The sequence below is a fragment of the Schistocerca piceifrons genome, chromosome 3, assembly GCF_021461385.2.
Source record: "Schistocerca piceifrons isolate TAMUIC-IGC-003096 chromosome 3, iqSchPice1.1, whole genome shotgun sequence".
NCBI lineage: Eukaryota > Metazoa > Arthropoda > Insecta > Orthoptera > Acrididae > Schistocerca > Schistocerca piceifrons.
The window spans coordinates 958,066,937-958,085,945 of NC_060140.1; the positions used below are offsets into that span (position 1 = coordinate 958,066,937).

The 19,009-nt window shown below is 44.5% G+C and overlaps 1 protein-coding gene across 1 annotated transcript in view; it reads right to left on the reverse strand.

The window, feature by feature from the left end:
* Nucleotides 1-18,794, reverse strand: part of LOC124787722 — a 195,591-nt gene extending 176,797 nt beyond the window's left edge. Inside the window, exon 1 of the mRNA XM_047254567.1 lies at nt 18,732-18,794. Within this exon, the coding sequence (XP_047110523.1) occupies nt 18,732-18,760 (29 nt within the window). The 5' untranslated portion in view covers nt 18,761-18,794. The remainder of the gene's footprint in view (nt 1-18,731) is intronic.
* Nucleotides 18,795-19,009: the final 215 nt, after the last annotated feature.

Consider the following 19,009-nt stretch of genomic DNA (forward strand, 5'->3'; position numbering starts at 1 on the left):
CCCTCCATTCACGCCTGTCGCGACACCACTGGAGGCGGGCTGCACGATGTTGGGGCGTGAGCGGAAGACGGCCTAACGGTGTGCGGGACCGTAGCCCAGCTTCATGGAGACGGTTGCGAACGGTCCTCGCCGATACCCCAGGAGCAACAGTGTCCCTAATTTGCTGGGAAGTGGCGGTGCGGTCCCCTACGGCACTGCGTAGGATCCTACGGTCTTGGCGTGCATCCGTGCGTCGCTGCGGTCCGGTCCCAGGTCGACGGGCACGTGCGCCTTCCGCCGACCACTGGCGACAACATCGATGTACTGTGGAGACCTCACGCCCCACGTGTTGAGCAATTCGGCGGTACGTCCACCCGGCCTCCCGCATGCCCACTATACGCCCTCGCTCAAAGTCCGTCAACTGCACATACGGTTCACGTCCACGCTGTCGCAGCATGCTACCAGTGTTAAAAGACTGCGATGGAGCTCCGTATGCCACGGCAAACTGGCTGACACTGACGGTGGCGGTGCACAAATGCTGCGCAGCTAGCGCCATTCGACGGCCAACACCGCGGTTCCTGGTGTGTCCGCTGTGCCGTGCGTGTGATCATTGCTTGTACAGCCCTCTCGCAGTGTCCGGAGCAAGTATGGTGGGTCTGACACACCGGTGTCAATGTGTTCTTTTTTCCATTTCCAGGAGTGGATAAAGAAGCAACAATTGTCTTTCTATTCTTTAACTGATGAATTCTATGCGCCTGTTCTTCCTGGCAAATTGGTTAATTACACCGTCAATAGAACAGTCAATGTCAGAGTGAGTGTTCAACAGAGCTAAGCCATTAAGTTGATCCTCCTTCATTGTCGACCTCAGCCATGCTTTTGTACGCCGCAATGTTGAAAAACTTTCTACTGTAGCAATACATGAAAGCAGATAAACAAATATAAACAGGCAACGCTTGCATAACAGAATAACGATCATAAGGGGCGTTTATACTCGTTTGATTGAATTCAAGAATCTCTCCCATTAGTTTAAAGTAAGATGACGAGGACGCGCGTGCCCCCCCCCCCCCCCCCCCCATATGTACATCCGCCACTGTCCAACTGCGTCTTCATTTGACAAAACTGCCTAATGGAATTGCTGCTGTCAGCGAATGCCGTTATTGCGTATTTGAAATTAGCCGTCTTACAGTAGGAACCCAGTGCCCTAGTTACGTTACTCTGTTTGCTGGGCAATTCACTATAGTGAACGAAAGAGTACTTTGTGGAAAATACAGTGATATGGATACTGCTGCAGCAGCTCCCCAATTTCAGTCATTAAAGCTCTACAGACACATACGCTCAAGAAACTTCGATTCCAACATTTTTACAATCAAGAATTCTCCACAATGTCCAGGTCCATAATGGTCTTACTGTTACGCCTCATGCGCTGTGAGAACCAAGTTCTGGCATCTTCCAATAGAGGTGAGCATTTACTTTAATCAGTATCTAGCTGTCTCACATTAGCGAACTCTCCCGTAATACGCACCTTTCCTCTATATTCAAAATCCTTTTCAGTAATGATAGGGGGTAAATGAAAAGCTATGTCAAGTTAGAACATATAGTCATTTTTCTGAAATTCCGTGCTAATTACGGTAATGCAAATAGCATTGCATCCGTCATCTAGCATCTCTAGTTTCATACCTCCAGCCACCTACACTGTTGGGTTCTATTTCCTTGCAAATTACGGAGTAAAGTGGTTCAAATGGGTCTGAGCACTATGGGACTTTACATCTGAGATCATCAGTCCCCTAGAACTTACAACTACTTAAACCTAACTAACCTAAGGACACCACACACATCCATGCCCGAGGCAGGATTCGAACCTGCGACCGTAGCGGTCGCGCGGTTCCAGACTGAAGCGCCTAGAACCGCTCGGCCACACCGGCCGGCACGGAGTAAAGTACCATACTTTACGTTGGATAACCATTCTCCACGCTTGTCCTTTCAATTCTTAACCTGCTCATCTCTTTAGGATCATTATACACGTCCAACCAGATCGTCATAAATATTTTCTGACGGAGTTTAAATGTCTTGTTCAGTCCCATTACGTTGAATGGATGAACTTATTTTTTCCCAGGGTATTTGTAAATTTACTTCGAGACCAGCATTTCTAAGTTCGTCGTCAGACATTGGTTCCCTCTTACTCAATTTCATTTTGATGCTTTTTTTCTTCTGCACATGCTTTCCCGTTTTGTCTGCTGCTTCTGTTACGCATACGATCAACACTTTCTCTTTTTTAACTTAATTTCGTACCTGATTCCTTGCAAAACTGAGTGTGATAGTGACTGTCAGTGTTCCCTAATAAAAGGGCAAAAGAGTTGCTGTTGAGCCTGGCGTTTACATTGGAGTGCATCATTCGAAAAAAGAAGTATATCATTACCAGTTTCATTCGTGCCAAGGAAATGCCGTGTGGCTAGGGCCTCCCGCCGGGTAGACCGTTCGCCTGGTGCAAGTCTTTCGAGTTGACGCCACTTCGGCGACTGGCGTGTCGATGGGGATGAAACGATGATGAGAGACACACTACACCCAGTCATGACGAGGCAGAGAAAAATCCCTGACCCCGCCGGGAATCAATCCCGGGACCCCGTGCGCGGGAAGCGAGAACGCTACCGCGAGACCACGAGCTGCGGACCGTGCCAAGGAATCTGATGATTATTCGGTAATTAAGCTCTCCTACATTTGAAATACGAGTTTCGTAAAAAAAAATAATGTTGTGCTGGAAGTCTAATTGACCTAAAATCACTTACTCCTCAAAAATATTCTCTAAAATGAATGTCTTTCAAATAACTTGGATGAACTTTAACATTTTGTGAGTTTTGTGAAACGGTTTTTGCTAGATCGAATACAATAACTCTCTTAAACACTGCAAATAATACGCACATTTGTTGTACTCTCCTAGACAGGAGAAGTTGCCACAGAAAGGCCGTTGACACCTACCATGACGGGGGATAAAAAATATTGGTCGAACTCTGATTCAGCGAGTAACGACCAGATACTCGCACGGCGACGCTAATATCTTCGGACTGCATTTAGCTCTGCCGGTCAAATCAGTACATACACTGTCAGGAAACAAAAGTACGTCTGGACAGACGACGTCGATTTTGATCCGCTAACGGCGTATGCCACCTGGATCATAGTAGACGTACTGATCATAGTTTCAACGCCGTCGCCAACGGATGACATAGTTGCATAGCTACCAGAGCGCCGTCTGTGTCTACTATTTAATAGAGAATGCTGGCCGCCAGGAAGCACAGAGGGAGCAGACGTGTGAAGCAAGTCGGCAGCCATGCCACGGAGACGCACTCCTGCTTCCTGCAGACAACTCACCGAATTTGAAAAGGTTTCAAACTGTGGTCTTCCGAGTGGCGGCGTGGTCCTGTTGGAGAATTGTCACCCAAATTGAATGTGTTGTGTCAGACGTGCAACGATGCTGCTATCAGTGGTCACGCGAGCATTCACGCACCCATAGACGAGATTCTGGACGTCCATGCGGGCACATAGTGGAATAATAACAAAGATTTAGCAAAACGACCTTATTCTTTATTGATCCTCTCTTTAGATAGTAACAGAGTTCTGTGACTGTAAACAAAGAATCATATTAGCTCAGCACAACAGAGTCGTCTCTTTCATTTAATATTGACACTCCGTATTTTAGCGATAATGTGCCACCTTCACATGCAGTCGAAATATTTTAAATTGCATTAAATGTCTGTAATCGCGATATAATTATTTGTTAATGTACCACTAAGGTTATGTACGAGATGACCGCATCCCAGTCCTATCCCAGTTCCTATCATTAATGTTGATAGGAAGAGAAGTTTTGTAGAGTTGCCGGCCGAAGTGGCGGTGCGGTTAAAGGCGCTGCAGTCTGGAACCGCAAGACCGCTACGGTCGCAGGTTCGAATCCTGCCTCTGGCATGGATGTTTGTGATGTCCTTAGGTTAGTTAGGTTTAACTAGTTCTAAGTTCTAGGGGACTAATGACCTCAGCAGTTGAGTCCCATAGTGCTCAGAGCCATTTGAACCATTTTTTGTAGAGTTGTTGGTCATTAAAAAGGAGAGACGTAATATCTGTATTGGCACACTAACCTGGTGTACGATTGGCTGTCTAACGGCATCCAGGGGCAACAAACTAGACTTGGCCACTGTTTCTATGTTTCGATACAGTGTATCGATACGTGGAACTGTTTCACTGTTTCGAAACTGCTATGTTTCACTGTTCCGAAACAGTGGTGTTTCATTACGCACTGTGTCGGATAACGGGACCAGATTCGATCTCGAGCCAGCCACAGAAACTGTATCGTTGTTTCAAAATAACGCTGTTTCAGTCCACTAGTGCTTGGACGGACTAACTGTGTCGAAACAGTGATGTTTCATTTCGCTTTGTCTCGGACGAGATTCGGGCACGGCACAGATACGAAAATACGTTTAACATACTACTTCATCAAACTCTTTCAAGAGTGTCGAAATCCTTTTGACACACAACAGCATGATGCTTAAGATTTCCGAAAATAAAGTTTCGTTTCTAATTGACTGCTCTACTCCGAAATGGCGTAATATATGCTTTATAAACACTAACAAACAATAAAATAAAGCACACTATTCGCACTCAAAATAATAAAAGTGTGAAAAACATTCTGTTAAATTACACATCTCCTATAAAATATACTTCTCTGTTCACTTACAATAATCACATTAAAAAAACTCAAGTAAACCTACAACATTTTGAATTAGAAAAGGCGTAGTGTGGCAGTTTTTAGACATATACGTCAATTGGATGTACTTTCAAGCAATGTGATTGACGGATCATTGATGATATAATGGTGAACGGGAAGGGCTGGGAAGCATGGTGGATTTATAGTAATAATTTGAAACACCTTGAGGGACAAAAATTTTTTTCTCTTATGTTTCGTTATTTTTTCGAATTATGTGGCTTTATTCATGGGTCTATAGTCAATGTGCCTATTCTCCACAATGTGTGCATGAATATTAGCAGGCCGGGTATATATTATCCATACTAACGAAATTTGGGAATCCCAGTAGCGTATCCGTTGTTTCTGCAGTTTGTTCCCGCCTCCAGTACTATTACAAAACACAAACTGTTTCACTGTTTCGAAACAGCGTTTCGAAACATTACATTGTATTGTTTCGAAACAGTTATGTGTTTCAGTCTGCCCATCTCTACAACAAACATTTGACTTCCTGTATTTAAACAATGGAAACTCCAGGTTGGAATATCAACCGTACTGCAAGAACAGCAAAAGAACGAATATAACGACAATCTGCAGGTGCCGAGAGCTGGTTAGTGTCCCCTCCAGAATCATCAAAACATGAACGAAAGACGTAGTTCATAGCACCCAAGACCCTAAGGACTGTGATGGGGCCAATGTATCCTCGACGAGTGCACTCTACGAGCCAGCATTCTCCAGATGTACGTCGTACGCGAAAACGAACATCACTTTCGGGCAGACAGCTGCATAGAGGTCTACATGGGCACGGATATCAGCAGTAATAGTCTCTTTGTGGGTGAAAGTTAAAGGATAATGTTAGACCTACGATCCTCGTGTACTTGTATTACATGCAGTAGATAATAATTAAACATTCGGAACAGCCTTCCCCTATATTGCCTTGAGTCAGCAGTGAGGCAGGAGAGGAGAATTCCGTCTCTGACATTTGCAAAGGCAAAAGATGCTGGCGAGTCGTTCTTCCTCATTTACCACAGTTGGAAATTTGTGCTAAGGTCTTATGGGACCAAACTGCCGAGGTCATCGGTCATTAAGCTTACACACTACTTAATCTAGCTGAAACTAACTTACGCCAAGGATAACACACACACACACACACACACACACACACACACACACACACACACCCATGCCCGAGGGAGGACTCAAACGTTCGACGAAGGGAGCCGCGCGAACCGTGACAAGGCGCCCAAGACCGCGCGGCCAACCCGCGCGGCTTACCACAATTGCACACGTTTATCCTCTTTCCACAAGACCAGCAGCGGCCTTAGGTCTGTGCCATTTCTGTTTCGTTTACAGAAACAGAGGCTATTTACTCTATTTGCGAAGCTGCTACCAAGCGACATGAAAGTTGTTCTAGGAAACACTATCCACTCGAAACTTTGATTCGCAATCTGGCTTTACGTCTTATGACACAACTAATATTTGGTATAAAGACAGTGAATCTGTCAACGTTTCTCTTAAATATACTTCCAAGTACACAGTACAACAATTAACACACAGATGAATGTAGCCAGTTAACATGGTTGAACATTGTGGTGAATTACCACATATATTGGTAAACTTCTGATATGATCTGACAATTTGTAAGATTTCTCATCAACTTGTTACTCGACTTCATTTGACTCCTCAATGGAGCTGAAATGTTCTGCAAAAAATGTCACAAAATACTTTCAGTTTCCTAAGAAAGCGGTAACGTATCGAACGTATAAGCGTACGACAGGTTTTTGTCTTAAGACGTGGCCCTCATAGAATGACGAAGTGCGGCTTCAGTAAACAAAGATTCAGGTCTGGCATAAGCCTGCATCACATCGGAAAGTAATTAGCATATCTGGTGTAGAGAAACAACTGAAAGATTTCAGAGCATATAAATCACCAGGTCCGGATGGAATCCCAGTTCGATTTTACGAAGAATATTCGTCGCCACTGGCTGTTTACGTAGCTTGCAATTATCGTGAATCTCTCGTTGACAAAGTCCGAAGCGAGTGGGAAAAAAAAAACCCCGCAGGTGACTCCAGTATGCGAGAAGGGTAATAGAATGGACCAGCAAAATTACAGATCAATATCACTTAACTTCTGTTTGCTGCGGAATCCTTTGTAATAAACTTTCTTGGGACTGAAAAGCTTATGTCCACGAATCGGCATGGTTTCAGAAAGCACCGCTCGTGCGAAATTCAGCTTGCCCTTCTCTTACATGATATACGAGAACTATGAAGGGCAACAGCGATTCCGTATTTCTAGAGTTCCAGAAAGCAGGCTGTTAACAAAGATACGAGCACATGGAATAAGTTCACAGATATGTGAGTGGCTCGAACACTTCTTCAGCAATAGAACCCAGTACGTTGTCCTCGACGGCGTGTCTTCATCAGAGACAAGGGCCTCGTCAGAAGTGCTCGACGGATGTGTGTTCTCTATATACATAAATGATTTAGCGAACAGGGCGGGCAGCAATCTGTGGTTTTTAGCTGATGATGGAGTAGTGTGCGGTAAGGTGTCGAAGTTGAATGAATGGTACAAGACGACTTAGTAAAAATTTCCAGTTGGTGCGATGAATGGCAGCTAGTCCTAAATGTGCAAGAATGTAACTTAACGTGGATGAGTAAGAAGATCAAACCTTTAATGGTATGATACGGTGTTACTAGTGTTCTGCTTGACGCTGTCAAATATTGGCAAAGCGATGTGGATCGAACATGTCAGAACTGTGGTAGGTCGACTTTGGTTTATTGGGACGATTTTGGGAAAGAGTAGGACGCTGTTTCGACCTATTCTTGAGTACTGGTCGTGTGTTTTGGATCCGTACCACGTCGGATTGATGGAAGACGTCGAAGCAATCCGGAGGCGGGTTGCTAGATTTGTTACCAGTAGGTTCGAACAACACGTAAGTGTTACGAAGATGGCCGGCCGGAGTGGCCGAGCGGTTCTAGGCGCTACAGTCTGGAACCGCGCGACCGCTACGGTCGCAGGTTCGAATCCTGCCTCGGGCATGGATATGTGTGATGTCCTTAGGTTAGTTAGGTTTAAGTAGTTCTAAGTTCTAGGGGACTGATGACCGCAGAAGTTAAGTCCCATAGTGCTCAGAGGCATTTGAACCATTTGTTACGAAGATGCTTCTGGAACTGAAAGGGGAATTTCTGGGGGGAAGACGACGTTCTTTTCGAGGCACGCTGTTGAGAAAATTTAAAGAACCGGCATTTGAAGCTGACAGCGAAACGATTCTACTGTCGCCAACATACACCCTGCGAAAGGACCACGAAGATAAGATACGAAAAGTTAGGGCTGATATGGAGGCATATACATAGTCGTTTTTGCCTTGCTGTATTTACGAGTGGAACAGAAAAGAAATGACACATAGTGGTACAGCACTCTACAGTGGCTTGTGACGTATCTTGAGACGTAGACGTACAAGTACGACGTTAAAGTGTTTAGAAAATTTTGATATCCGCGCGGTGTGTATAAAAAACTTGCGGATTACATGCGGACAACAGATCTCTCTATAATCGACTGTATACAGTATCGTAGAATGAGTCTGTCGCCTCCGGCATCACATTCTACCTTCAGGAAATATCTGAAGCTGAATCGTGGATTCAGCCGGCGATCGATGAGGTGCTGCTTTAAGCCGCCGACTGAAGCCATCTGTCACAGCTGGCTAGCCCAGTTGCGATCAGAAAATCGATTGCGCACTACGATCTAGGAGGATAATAGAGTCACTGACACGTAAAACGAGAAATGTTGATCTGATTTGTGACCAGCCGTCTGCAAAGTGGTACACGTGCAAATTTAAGACAAACAGCACCAACTGAAATTCTTTTGACAGACGTACATTAACTCTCGCTTTCGAATAAGGAAACTGGGCTGGTAATCGAATGATGGAAAATGAAAGCGCCACCTTACGGAATAGATCAACGTGTTTTATACGTTCATTTGGGATGTCACCTGATTTCGTGCACGTGCAAAAGTTTTATCCAGTGGAATACGCCAGCAGTAAGGCTTCGCACTTGAAATGATAAGAACGGCGTCTTTTTGGGCTACGCAGATACGCACCTCGGCCAGCAGCCAGCAAATCCCGAGGGGAAGGCTTTATCGGGATAGAAATTCGTGAAGATAAGATAGCGCGCCCGATAAGACGATCTTGTCCCTGCCACACTACGCGAAACAGTAAGGGGGGGGGGGGGGGGGGAGAGGGCTGTGGTCCTAAGCTCTTTGCTCACTCGATAACGCGTCCAGACAGGGATGTCCCGCTCGCAGTATCTGCGCAAGGCCTCGCTTTGTGACCGTGCTGTATGCCCAGAATTCAGAGATAAATTCTGTAATTTTGATCAAATAAAAAAATGGCTCTGAGCACTATGGGACTTAACTTCTGAGGTCATCAGTCCCCTAGAACTTAGAACTACTTAAACCTAACTAACCTAAGGACATCACACACATCCATTCCCGAGGCAGGATTCGAACCTGCGTCCGTAGCGGTCGCGCGGTTCCAAACTGTAGCGCCTAGAACCGCTCGGCCACCCCGTCCGGCTGATCAAATACGAAATCGCCTGTAGTTACTACAGTTGCAGGATAATTTGCTTGTTTAAGGGTTAATATTTATTTACGAATGGCAGAATTGTTAGCGTGGCTTCGGTGCCGAAGGAACCGGATTCGATTCAAGGCGCCTTCTCGAACTAGAGGTGAGGTAGTCTGGGACAGGATTTTCTACACGAGGAGCTGCTGCAATATAGAAGAAGTGACGTCACCAGGATTCATCTACTGGTAGTAGCTGGTGGAGCAGCCGTCTCAGGTAGTTTGCAAATGACGCTGTCGTTTATCGTCTAGTAACGTCATCAGAAGATCAAAACAAACTGCTAAAAGACTTAGGAAAGATATCCGTAAAAAAAAAGAAAAAAAAAGTTCAAAAAATGTCCGACAGATGGCGCTTATCTGATCAGAATAGCAATAATTATCATAACAAAGTAAGACAAAGCAAAGATGATGTTCTTTACAGGAAATGTTCAATATGTCCACCATCATTCCTCAACAATAGCTGTAGTCGAGGAATAATGTTGTGAACAGCACTGCAAAGCATGTCCGGAGTTATGGTGAGGCATTGGCGTCGGATGTTATCTTTCACCATCCCTAGAGATGTCGGTCGATCACGATACACTTGCGACTTCAGGTAACCCCAAAGCCAATCATCGCACGGACTGAGGTCTGGTGATCTGGGAGGCCAAGCATAACGAAAGTGGCGGCTGAGCACATGATCATCACCAAACGACGCGCGCAAGAGATCTTTCACGCGTCAGTTTGCGAACTTTTTTTTTCCTAATAAAACCCCATGTCATTCCAAGCATGTGTGTCAATTTTTACCTCTCTTTCTACATTATTCCGTGGTTTATTAAGTTTTCAAATTTATACTGACTTTTTGATCACCCGGCACTTCGGTTACACGAGAAATCAATCGACGCCGTACATTCAATTAAATACCTAAGAATTACAATTACGAACAACTATGGAATGAGCACATAGAAAATGTTGTGGGGAAGGCGAACCGAAGACCGTGTTTTGTTGGCAGGACACTTAGAAGATACAACAGATCTACTAGACTGCCAGCAGTACGCTTGTCCGTCCTCTTCTGTAGTGGTGCTGCGTGGTGTCGGATCCTCACCAGATAGGATTAACGGAGTACGTCGAGAAAGTTAAAAAAAAAAAAAAAAAAAAAAAAAAAGATCAGCACGTTTTGGATTGGCGAGAAATGGGGGAGAGAGTGTTACTAACATGATACAGGGCTTTGGGTGGACATCATGAAAACAAAGGCGTTTCTCGTTGCTGCGCAATCTTTTCACGAAACTTCGGTCACCAACTTTCTTCTCCGAATGCGAAAATATTTTGTTGGTGCCGACATACTTACGGAGAAATGATCATCATGATAAAATAAGGGAAATCAGACCTCCCACGGAAAGAAATAGGTGTTCTTTTTTCCGCGCGCTGTTCGAAAGTGGAATAATAGAGATTATTGTGAAGGTGGTTCGATGAACATTTGCCAGACAATTAAGTGTGACTTGCAAAGTACCCATCTGGATGTACCGTTGGCGAAATGCTGATCACGTTTCCCACGACCATAGATCGCACCTCGTACTGCCTTGTATGCGACAGTCGGAACAGACCTATGGCATAATCCGTGAGGGATGTGTGCACTATGATTACTAATTATATTATTTCTGATATGAAACTTTGGGATTCTAAACAAATTAATCATCGAAAACTTAAATACACGTTGACGGAAAAAAAATCGCAACACCGAAATAATAATTAATGCGGCGTAATGAAATTTCGGGAATACATTTGTCTAGGCACCATACTTAGTACTCAACACTGGAACCGATAGCTGAGTGGTCAGCGTGATGGATTGCCGTCCTACGGGCCCGGGTTCGATTCTCGGTTGGGTCGGAGATTTTCTCCGCTCAGGGACTGGGTGTTGTGTTGTCTTCATCCCCATCCGGCGCGCAGGTCCCCCAATGGGGCATCGAATGTAATAAGAGCTGCACCAAGGCGGCCGGACCTGCCCCGCAAGGGGCCTCCAGACCAATGACGCCAAACGCTCGTTTCCATTTACTGGAAGTCCGGCCCCGGTAGCTGATTGGTCAGCGTGACGGAATGTCAATCCTAAGGTCCCGGGTTCAATTCCCGGCTGGGTCGGAGATTTTCTCCGCTCAGGGACTGGGTGTTGTGTTGTCCTAATCATCATCATTTCATCCCCATCGACGCGCAGGTCGCCGAAGTGGCGTCAAATCGAAGGACCTGCACCAGGCGAACGGTCTACCCGACGGGGGGCCTTAGCCACACGACATTTCATTTCATTTACTGGAAGATGACACGTTAATGTAAGCGCGAGATAAGCCATTGCTATTGTGAAATTATGATACATTAATAACCGGTGTAACCGCCAGAATGTTGAATTTAAGCATGCAAACGTGCATGCGTTCTGTTGTACAGTTGCCGGTTGTCACTTTGTGGGATGGAGTTCCATGCTTGTTGCACTTGGTCGGCCATTACAGGGACGGCTAAGGCTGTTTGTAGATTTGTCCTCCGATGATGTCCCATACGTGCTGCGTTGGAGACAGACCTGGTGATTGAGCAGTCAGAGACAACATGTCGATTGTGGGATAACCACGAGAGTGATCCTGCCATCATACAAAATCGCACCCGGACTGTAGCTCCATGGTGTGTCTGTCCATCACACAGACATGTTGGATGCAAACCCTCAACTGGCCCCCTTCCAACCAACACACGACCATGACTGGCACCAGCTTTCATCTGAGACCACCAGCCTTCCAATGGGCTCTCTCTTGTCACCACTGAAGTCACGAATGGTGGTGGTTTGGAATCAGTGGAATACTCTCTACAGGGTGTGTACGTCGGAGTAACCTATTGGTAACAGTTCGTTGTGTCAACTGCTTTTTGTCTGAGATGCTGTACGAAGCGCCATTGTCATACGCCGAACACGATGGTCTTCCATCTCGGCATTACCCCTTGGCCGTCTGTAGCCCGGTCTTCTTGCGACCGTACATTCTCGTGGGCACACGTGTCCAGTGGCTACATTCCTGCCAAGTTTTTCTGTAATATCACAGAAGGAACATCCAGCTGGTTGTAGCCCTATTACACGACCTCGTTCAAACTCAGTAAGGTGCTGATAACGGTGTCTTTGTCGCCTTTAAGGCGTTCTTGACTAGCATAGTCACCACGTCCAAGCTCATAGGCAAATAAAGCTCACGATCGTTACAGAGTATATTTAAAGCAGATCTGATCGACATCCTCATAATGGCGCTTCTAGCGCCACTCTTATGCGTCTGGCGCCAAATTTGAAATAGACACCATCTTCTAGATGGAATTATGTTGTGACATTATCAAAGTGGCCTGTCTTTAGGCCGCACAACTCGTACTTAGTGTTACGGTTTTTTTTTCGTCAGTGTGTATATCGTTTCGTCGTCAGGGCTACGGTTCCTATAGACGTTGAGACTTTTTACTCTTGCGTCGAAAGAAGTCGGGGAAAAAGACAGTTACTGTGCTCAAAATGCAGTCTACAAAAATGTTATATTGTGGAAGATATAAATGAAGATGGGCCAAGGCCCGAAACGCATAAATAAAGCGACAGAAAATGTGGCTGACTGCTGTATTTATTCGCGTAATTTTTGCAAATGAGGAACAAGAAATGTGAATGTCCTGCAGTATCAGTTTATTTAGATAACCAATTTTTGGCTTACAAGATATTATCACTGGGTTGTTTTGGATTTCAGCCTTATGCAAACACAATTAGCTTATTTTTATATTTCCCCAGACATGTTTTCACACCAATGTGTCATCTTCTGTAGGTTAAATCTTGGTTTCTGTAAAGTACAATGTCACATTTGTAATAATTTAACTACTGTAGGCCTAAGAAATACAATATTTGCAATTTGCTTCGTTTTGTTTGGACACTCACCTTAAAATTACATCGCTAATTGAACTGTATTATTGTACACTGATCTTAGTGCTCGTTTTCGTCGTTCTTTTGACAGCGTGTCATCTGAATACTAGCCTTGAAGAAAATTACTGCATATTTGTGGAGAGTTGATTCGAGGGTAGAGGTTATGTAAGTTTCTGTACTTACATTTTCCGTCCTGTTTCGTGTCCCTGGCTGGTGTCTTAATCAACTACTACGAAAAGAGGAGCTTCAAACCTTAGTAAAATGAGATATTATCACAGTTTAGTGCCTTTCATTTAATGATATAAATTTGTTCTACCAATCAGAGTTGGAAAAATCAATTAATAGAAAAGTAATTGCTATATTATTGAGAATGCAATAAGACTGCATGAGCTACACGTTTCCTTTGTAACTTCTGTATTCGTGACCTGAAAATCTCGCTATGTGAGAAGCAAAAGTTTGACTAAATGGTAGCTCGTGAAAACATATCATTTCCACCACTACACATTCAGTTGGAGCTGCCGGTGGCAGTGGTCATGTATGCCTGTGACAATGTCTGTAGGTTTTCTTTGCTACAGAAGGTTTTGGCTGAAGGCCCAGAATGTGCAACAGTGTTTTCGTTGTGTCTGTCTGCAACTCGACGGGTTATCTTTACGGTGAGTAGCAATCTATGCTTTTCCTAATGTCTTCAGTGTTTCGTTTACGTAATTACTGGCTGAATTTAAGGTACTATCATCATCCACTCATTATGGAGTACAGTCTTATGTTAAAGGTTTAATAAATTTTTTAAACATAAGTAATGCACTAAAAAGGCTCTCGACGCGCGAATTAGAGATTATATTCGTCCGGTATTTAAGAATGAAAGGCCTTATCGACTCCCAACAAACTTTACATGCAATTTTAAACCTTTATCAAACTTTTCCTCATTGGCTGTCCGAGCAGTAAATCTTCAGCATCAGGAACGACGTTTCAATTTATTACTTCTTTACTACTAACTCTATTCGTAACATATTGTACACACAGTACGCACACATACCACTGAATGTATCTGGAAAATTATATCATTGTACGATACATAGCTCAGGAGATAGGACGTCATAAACAATGGCATGCATGAAAAACTAGTTTTTGCTTGAAACGGAGTGCTTACAGGTATTACGCGAACCGTAGTCATCCAGTATTTGATAATGAGAGCTCTTGGTGGCTTTCAAAAATCTTTAAATATAATTTCAAACCTTTTTTTTAAAACTTTTCTGGCTCACATGTTTGACATAAAATATTTAACATATTAACTGTTGTATACATGAGGGTTCGATACCTTAAGGAATGGTAATATCTACATGCCTGTGTCGAAACAGTGCTTGTTTTCACAACTACTATTTAGTAAAATCCTTACGCCATCTGCAGTAAACGCAAGGAGACGATTTTACCTAAAATTTGTTGTCGAAATAAGCACTGACTCAAAATATTGACTTAGATGCTTCTATATTATTGGGTAGAGGTGGAATTATGTCGTCACATTATCAAAGTGGCCCATCAGGCAAAAAGATCACTTTTGAAAGCAAGGTGTGTGCTTTGGATATATGGAGTTCAACGTAAAAGACTTGTTTAGGCACTTGGAGATTGCAGCATTCTACTAAAGCGTCGTGACTACCTTAACTGGTAATGAATGCTGTATTCACCTAGTGAAAAGTGGCCTTTCTCGACAAGAAAAATGTGATGGAGAGCGCGTCAACATGTAGACGAACAGCAAAAAAAAATATTTATACGGAAATTCAGTCAAACACTATGCCGAAAGAAAGAAAGGAAAACACCAGTTAGGTGATGAAAACGTCCGCTCCTAGAGTTCTGCGTGTAGTGGAGCTCTTTAGGTAAGTTAGTGCACGGAAACTATTTACGCATCCGCCGCGTTAAGAATTTTCTTCTGTGAGCAGTGTAGATTTAAGCGAAAAGAAATTTCCGTACAAAAGTTACATCGGCTGTTTTCGACAATCTTCACGAAACTACGTAAATCATCGACAGTTCTGCATTACAATTCACTTGCGTTGGATGCCTAAGTTTCCAGCCTGTTGTTAGTTACAAAACCCACGAATTCCCGCCGCGTTCTCTGTAGAATCGGAGGCACTAGCGTAAACGAAAGCGACCTACGTAGGTATTCAATACCTTAGGTAAGGTCTGCAAAGCGGAAGCCACCTGTTGCTGTAATCTTTAAGTCCGTCTGCTAGGAAGAATGTTTGATGGATATCTGCTTTTCTCTGACTGATAACCCCTAGTATGTTATATTTAGCACATCAGGTTAATCAAATCTTTCCCCCAGCGCGAGAAAAAATAATAAAAACATAGAACTGTTGGATCTGGTAATTGTTTTTGAGGAAGGTACAACGATTCTTACTGGTCGTGTTCGGTAGTCGTTGGTAGGTACCATCAGTATTATTGCCAGAAGACTTAACAATAGCAGTTTATTCGTGCCAGTAATATTTCACATTAAAGCAAGTAGTATTGTTAGTATGTAATCGCTGAAGTATAAGCGATTGACTCGTTCGAAATTTGTAATTGTAGCCAGTTTTCAATCACGGCAAACAATTTGCCATAGCCAGGTCATAGCACGTTGCAGGGGACGCCAGCATTAACAAATATTTGTCCCGTCGCATTATCGAAAGCAAAAGTTTCGAAATAGTCATCGCACGGATACTTCTGACCGTGCTGTGTTTCATTTCATCGCCAAGTATCTGGAAACGGCTTCTAGATGACGGCAAATTCTGCACCTCCCTGAAGATAGCTTCTTCACAGTTTTCTTTTTTTTAGTAATTTCTCATGAAATTTCGTCCGAGTGCTGCCGATTAGGATGTCTGAGTTTCCCTCACGTCATCTGAAAAATTTCGAAGCTTACTGTCTTTCATCACTAGCATCACATTTTCTCTGGCTCCATGCTGGAGCCGGTTACGTGGGTGGGTTAGAAGTTGGTTCTGAATGAAGCAGCGGCAGGCTCTCGTTCACCGTCAGCTCTTCCTGAGAAAAGACTCCTCATAAACTCAGTTTGCGACGTACCGCCGTAAGTTACGTACGTATCTGGGCGGGCTAACAAGGGATAAGAAACGTGTAAAGACAAGAGCAACATTGGCGCTCTCTATTCTACTTGACTCACTGCAATGTGCCAAAAAGATGTCGAAGGTCGTGACCGGACGATGCCCGAGGAGAGGACACAATTAGTTTCAGAAAGTTGATACACGTTATCTTTATTCAGTGGGTCGAAGTCGGTGAGTGTAATTAACTACACAGTTTACCACAGCCAGGTCATTACACATTTGGGGGGGGGGGGGGGGGGGCGCCAGTATTAACAAATACTTGCCCCGTTGCAGTGTAAAGCTTGGAAATAGTCATCGCACAAATACTTCCGACCGTGTTTTGTTTCATTCCATCGCATAACACTTACATGTGGCCAAAAAATTGTTGTCTGGCAGATTATCTTTGACTAAGCCATAATGGGCATTTTTTGGCGATTGTTAGACGGTTGTTCTCGCATTCATTGCTAACCGCAAGGAAGCCGACAGTTTTTAATTACTCATTGACTAGGCCTACTCATTCACCCACGGACGTCTGTCAGTAACAAATCATTATATAGCGCTATTTTAAAATGATGTGATCCACTTACAATAAAACAAACATTTTTCTTTCGCCATTATTGGTAACAATCGATTTAGCGCGCCCTTCGATAGCTGCATTTGATTTTAATTTGAAACGGGCTTCAGGACAAGTAATGACTTAAACGAACGTTGACTGCAATGAACACGCTGTGTTCGCATATTGACATATCGTTTGAAAATTATTACATACTATTTAAAACGTAACTCACGCAACGACGTACAAGCAGTTAGGCTCAGACTAGACGGACAGACAAAGAGCTATTATACTCATTTTTGTTCACTACTACAAATAATAATAAAAGAAACCAAACCGGGCGTCAAGCAAATGTTATTCTTTTCAAGAAGAACATTATTCCAACAGTCTGCGTTTCACATTATTTTATCTGCACCACTAGTTTCGAGAACTGACCATTCTCAAAAAGCATCTACAGCAACAGACGAGGAGATATCGTCTTCGTTTCGTCAAAAAATCAGGTGCCATGCATATTTGTGCGCACAAGTGTGTGTAGAGTGATTTGTAGTAAACATTACAACATGAGGGCCTTTGGAGACCCTGCTGTGCACAAATACGCATTGGACGTGATTTTTTGATCAACCGAGGACGATGTATCAACATCTGCTGCTTGCGAATGGGCAGTACCCGAAACTTGTAATGCAAATAAAACAATTTTAAACACAGCTTAGTGGAATAACGTCCTTCTTCAAATTTATTGGGACTGTGGAGCCCAGCACAGTATTTTACTAGCATTCGTCCTACTGGGTCTTTTAGTTACTCTGTCAAGTAACTTTAGCGGGTACTTGTAATGTGGAACCCGTAATGCGCCTTGGTATTGCTCACATGCACAAAGCGCTTCTAGAGATGGACATGGTGGTAAACGGTAGAAAAAGATGCTTTTTTATTCCAGTCTCTGATCACAATATCAGTTCTTTAGACGATGACCGGTTTCGGTCCGTAATGACCATCCTCAGACCTTTTTTACACCATGTCCTAAAGTAATATGGCCATAATGGCATCGCCAAAACACATAAATATAATAAGCACAGCATCGTCACATAAATCTAAAATAAGGTGTAGACTATGCCACATCGTCCACATAGGGATTATTGCAACTGGCTAGTTGCAATTATCACTATGTGGGCGATGTGGCCTAGTCTACACCTTATTTTAGATTTATGTGACGATGCTGTGCTGATTATATGTTTTGACGATGCCATTATGGCCGTAACACTTTAGGACACGGTGTAAAAAAGATCTGAGGCTGCTCATCGTCTAAAGAAGAGATATTGTGATCAGAGACTGGAATAAAAAAGCATTTTACAATATTGGATCACTGTTTGTATACGCGATTATGTCGCAGTTGGTGAAAGGTAGAAAAAGGTGTTAGCATCGAACTCGAATGGAACCACGAATTCTGAATACGTAGTCTCGACACTTGAGGCGCTACTTGTGACTTGTAAACTGGCGAGTGAGTACGCACACGCATCTGCACAGGCGCGCTAATTGGCCAATATATGCACCAGTTTGAGATCGTCGTGTTTTGCACCCCACACTCCATAAAATATAAATAGGCACTTGTCACGCGGTACAGTGAACAGTATACGCCGAGACGCGCATTTGCAGACGGTTCGGGAAGGGAGCGTCCTCTAAACTGGGAGCAAATTGGATCGTTTGGCACGTTTAGCACTCAATTACAGCACTCGCGAGGCCGGTTGCCGGCGCGACTACCGGCGAATCGCGGCGCCGTCCTCGAACGGAAGCAGCGGCGCCGGGGTTGGCTCGCCTGTTGCTCTCGCCGCTAGGCCAGGGGGCGCCGGGCACGTGGGCGCTGCTGCTGCCGCCGCCGATCAATAGCAGGGCGGGGTGCGGGGTGCGGGGCTTCCGGCCTCTCACCTGGGAACCCGCGCCGCGAACAGCGCCATGCTGCAGCCGCTGTCTGCTGTCTGCTGCCGCTGTCTGCTGATCCGCTGCTGCTGGTGCTGCTGCCGCGGGGCCGGCGCGCGCCAGACTGGCCGGGCGGCGGCGCGCCGCGCTGCACCAGCCGTGACGTCACGCGGCCCGCCCTGCGCCACAGCTTGGCTCTGCCGCTGCTGCTATTTCGGTCGGAGCGGCCGCTGCCCGCCGCCGATGCGCCCCCACTGCGCTTCCTGTCGCCGGGAGCGCAGCTGCCG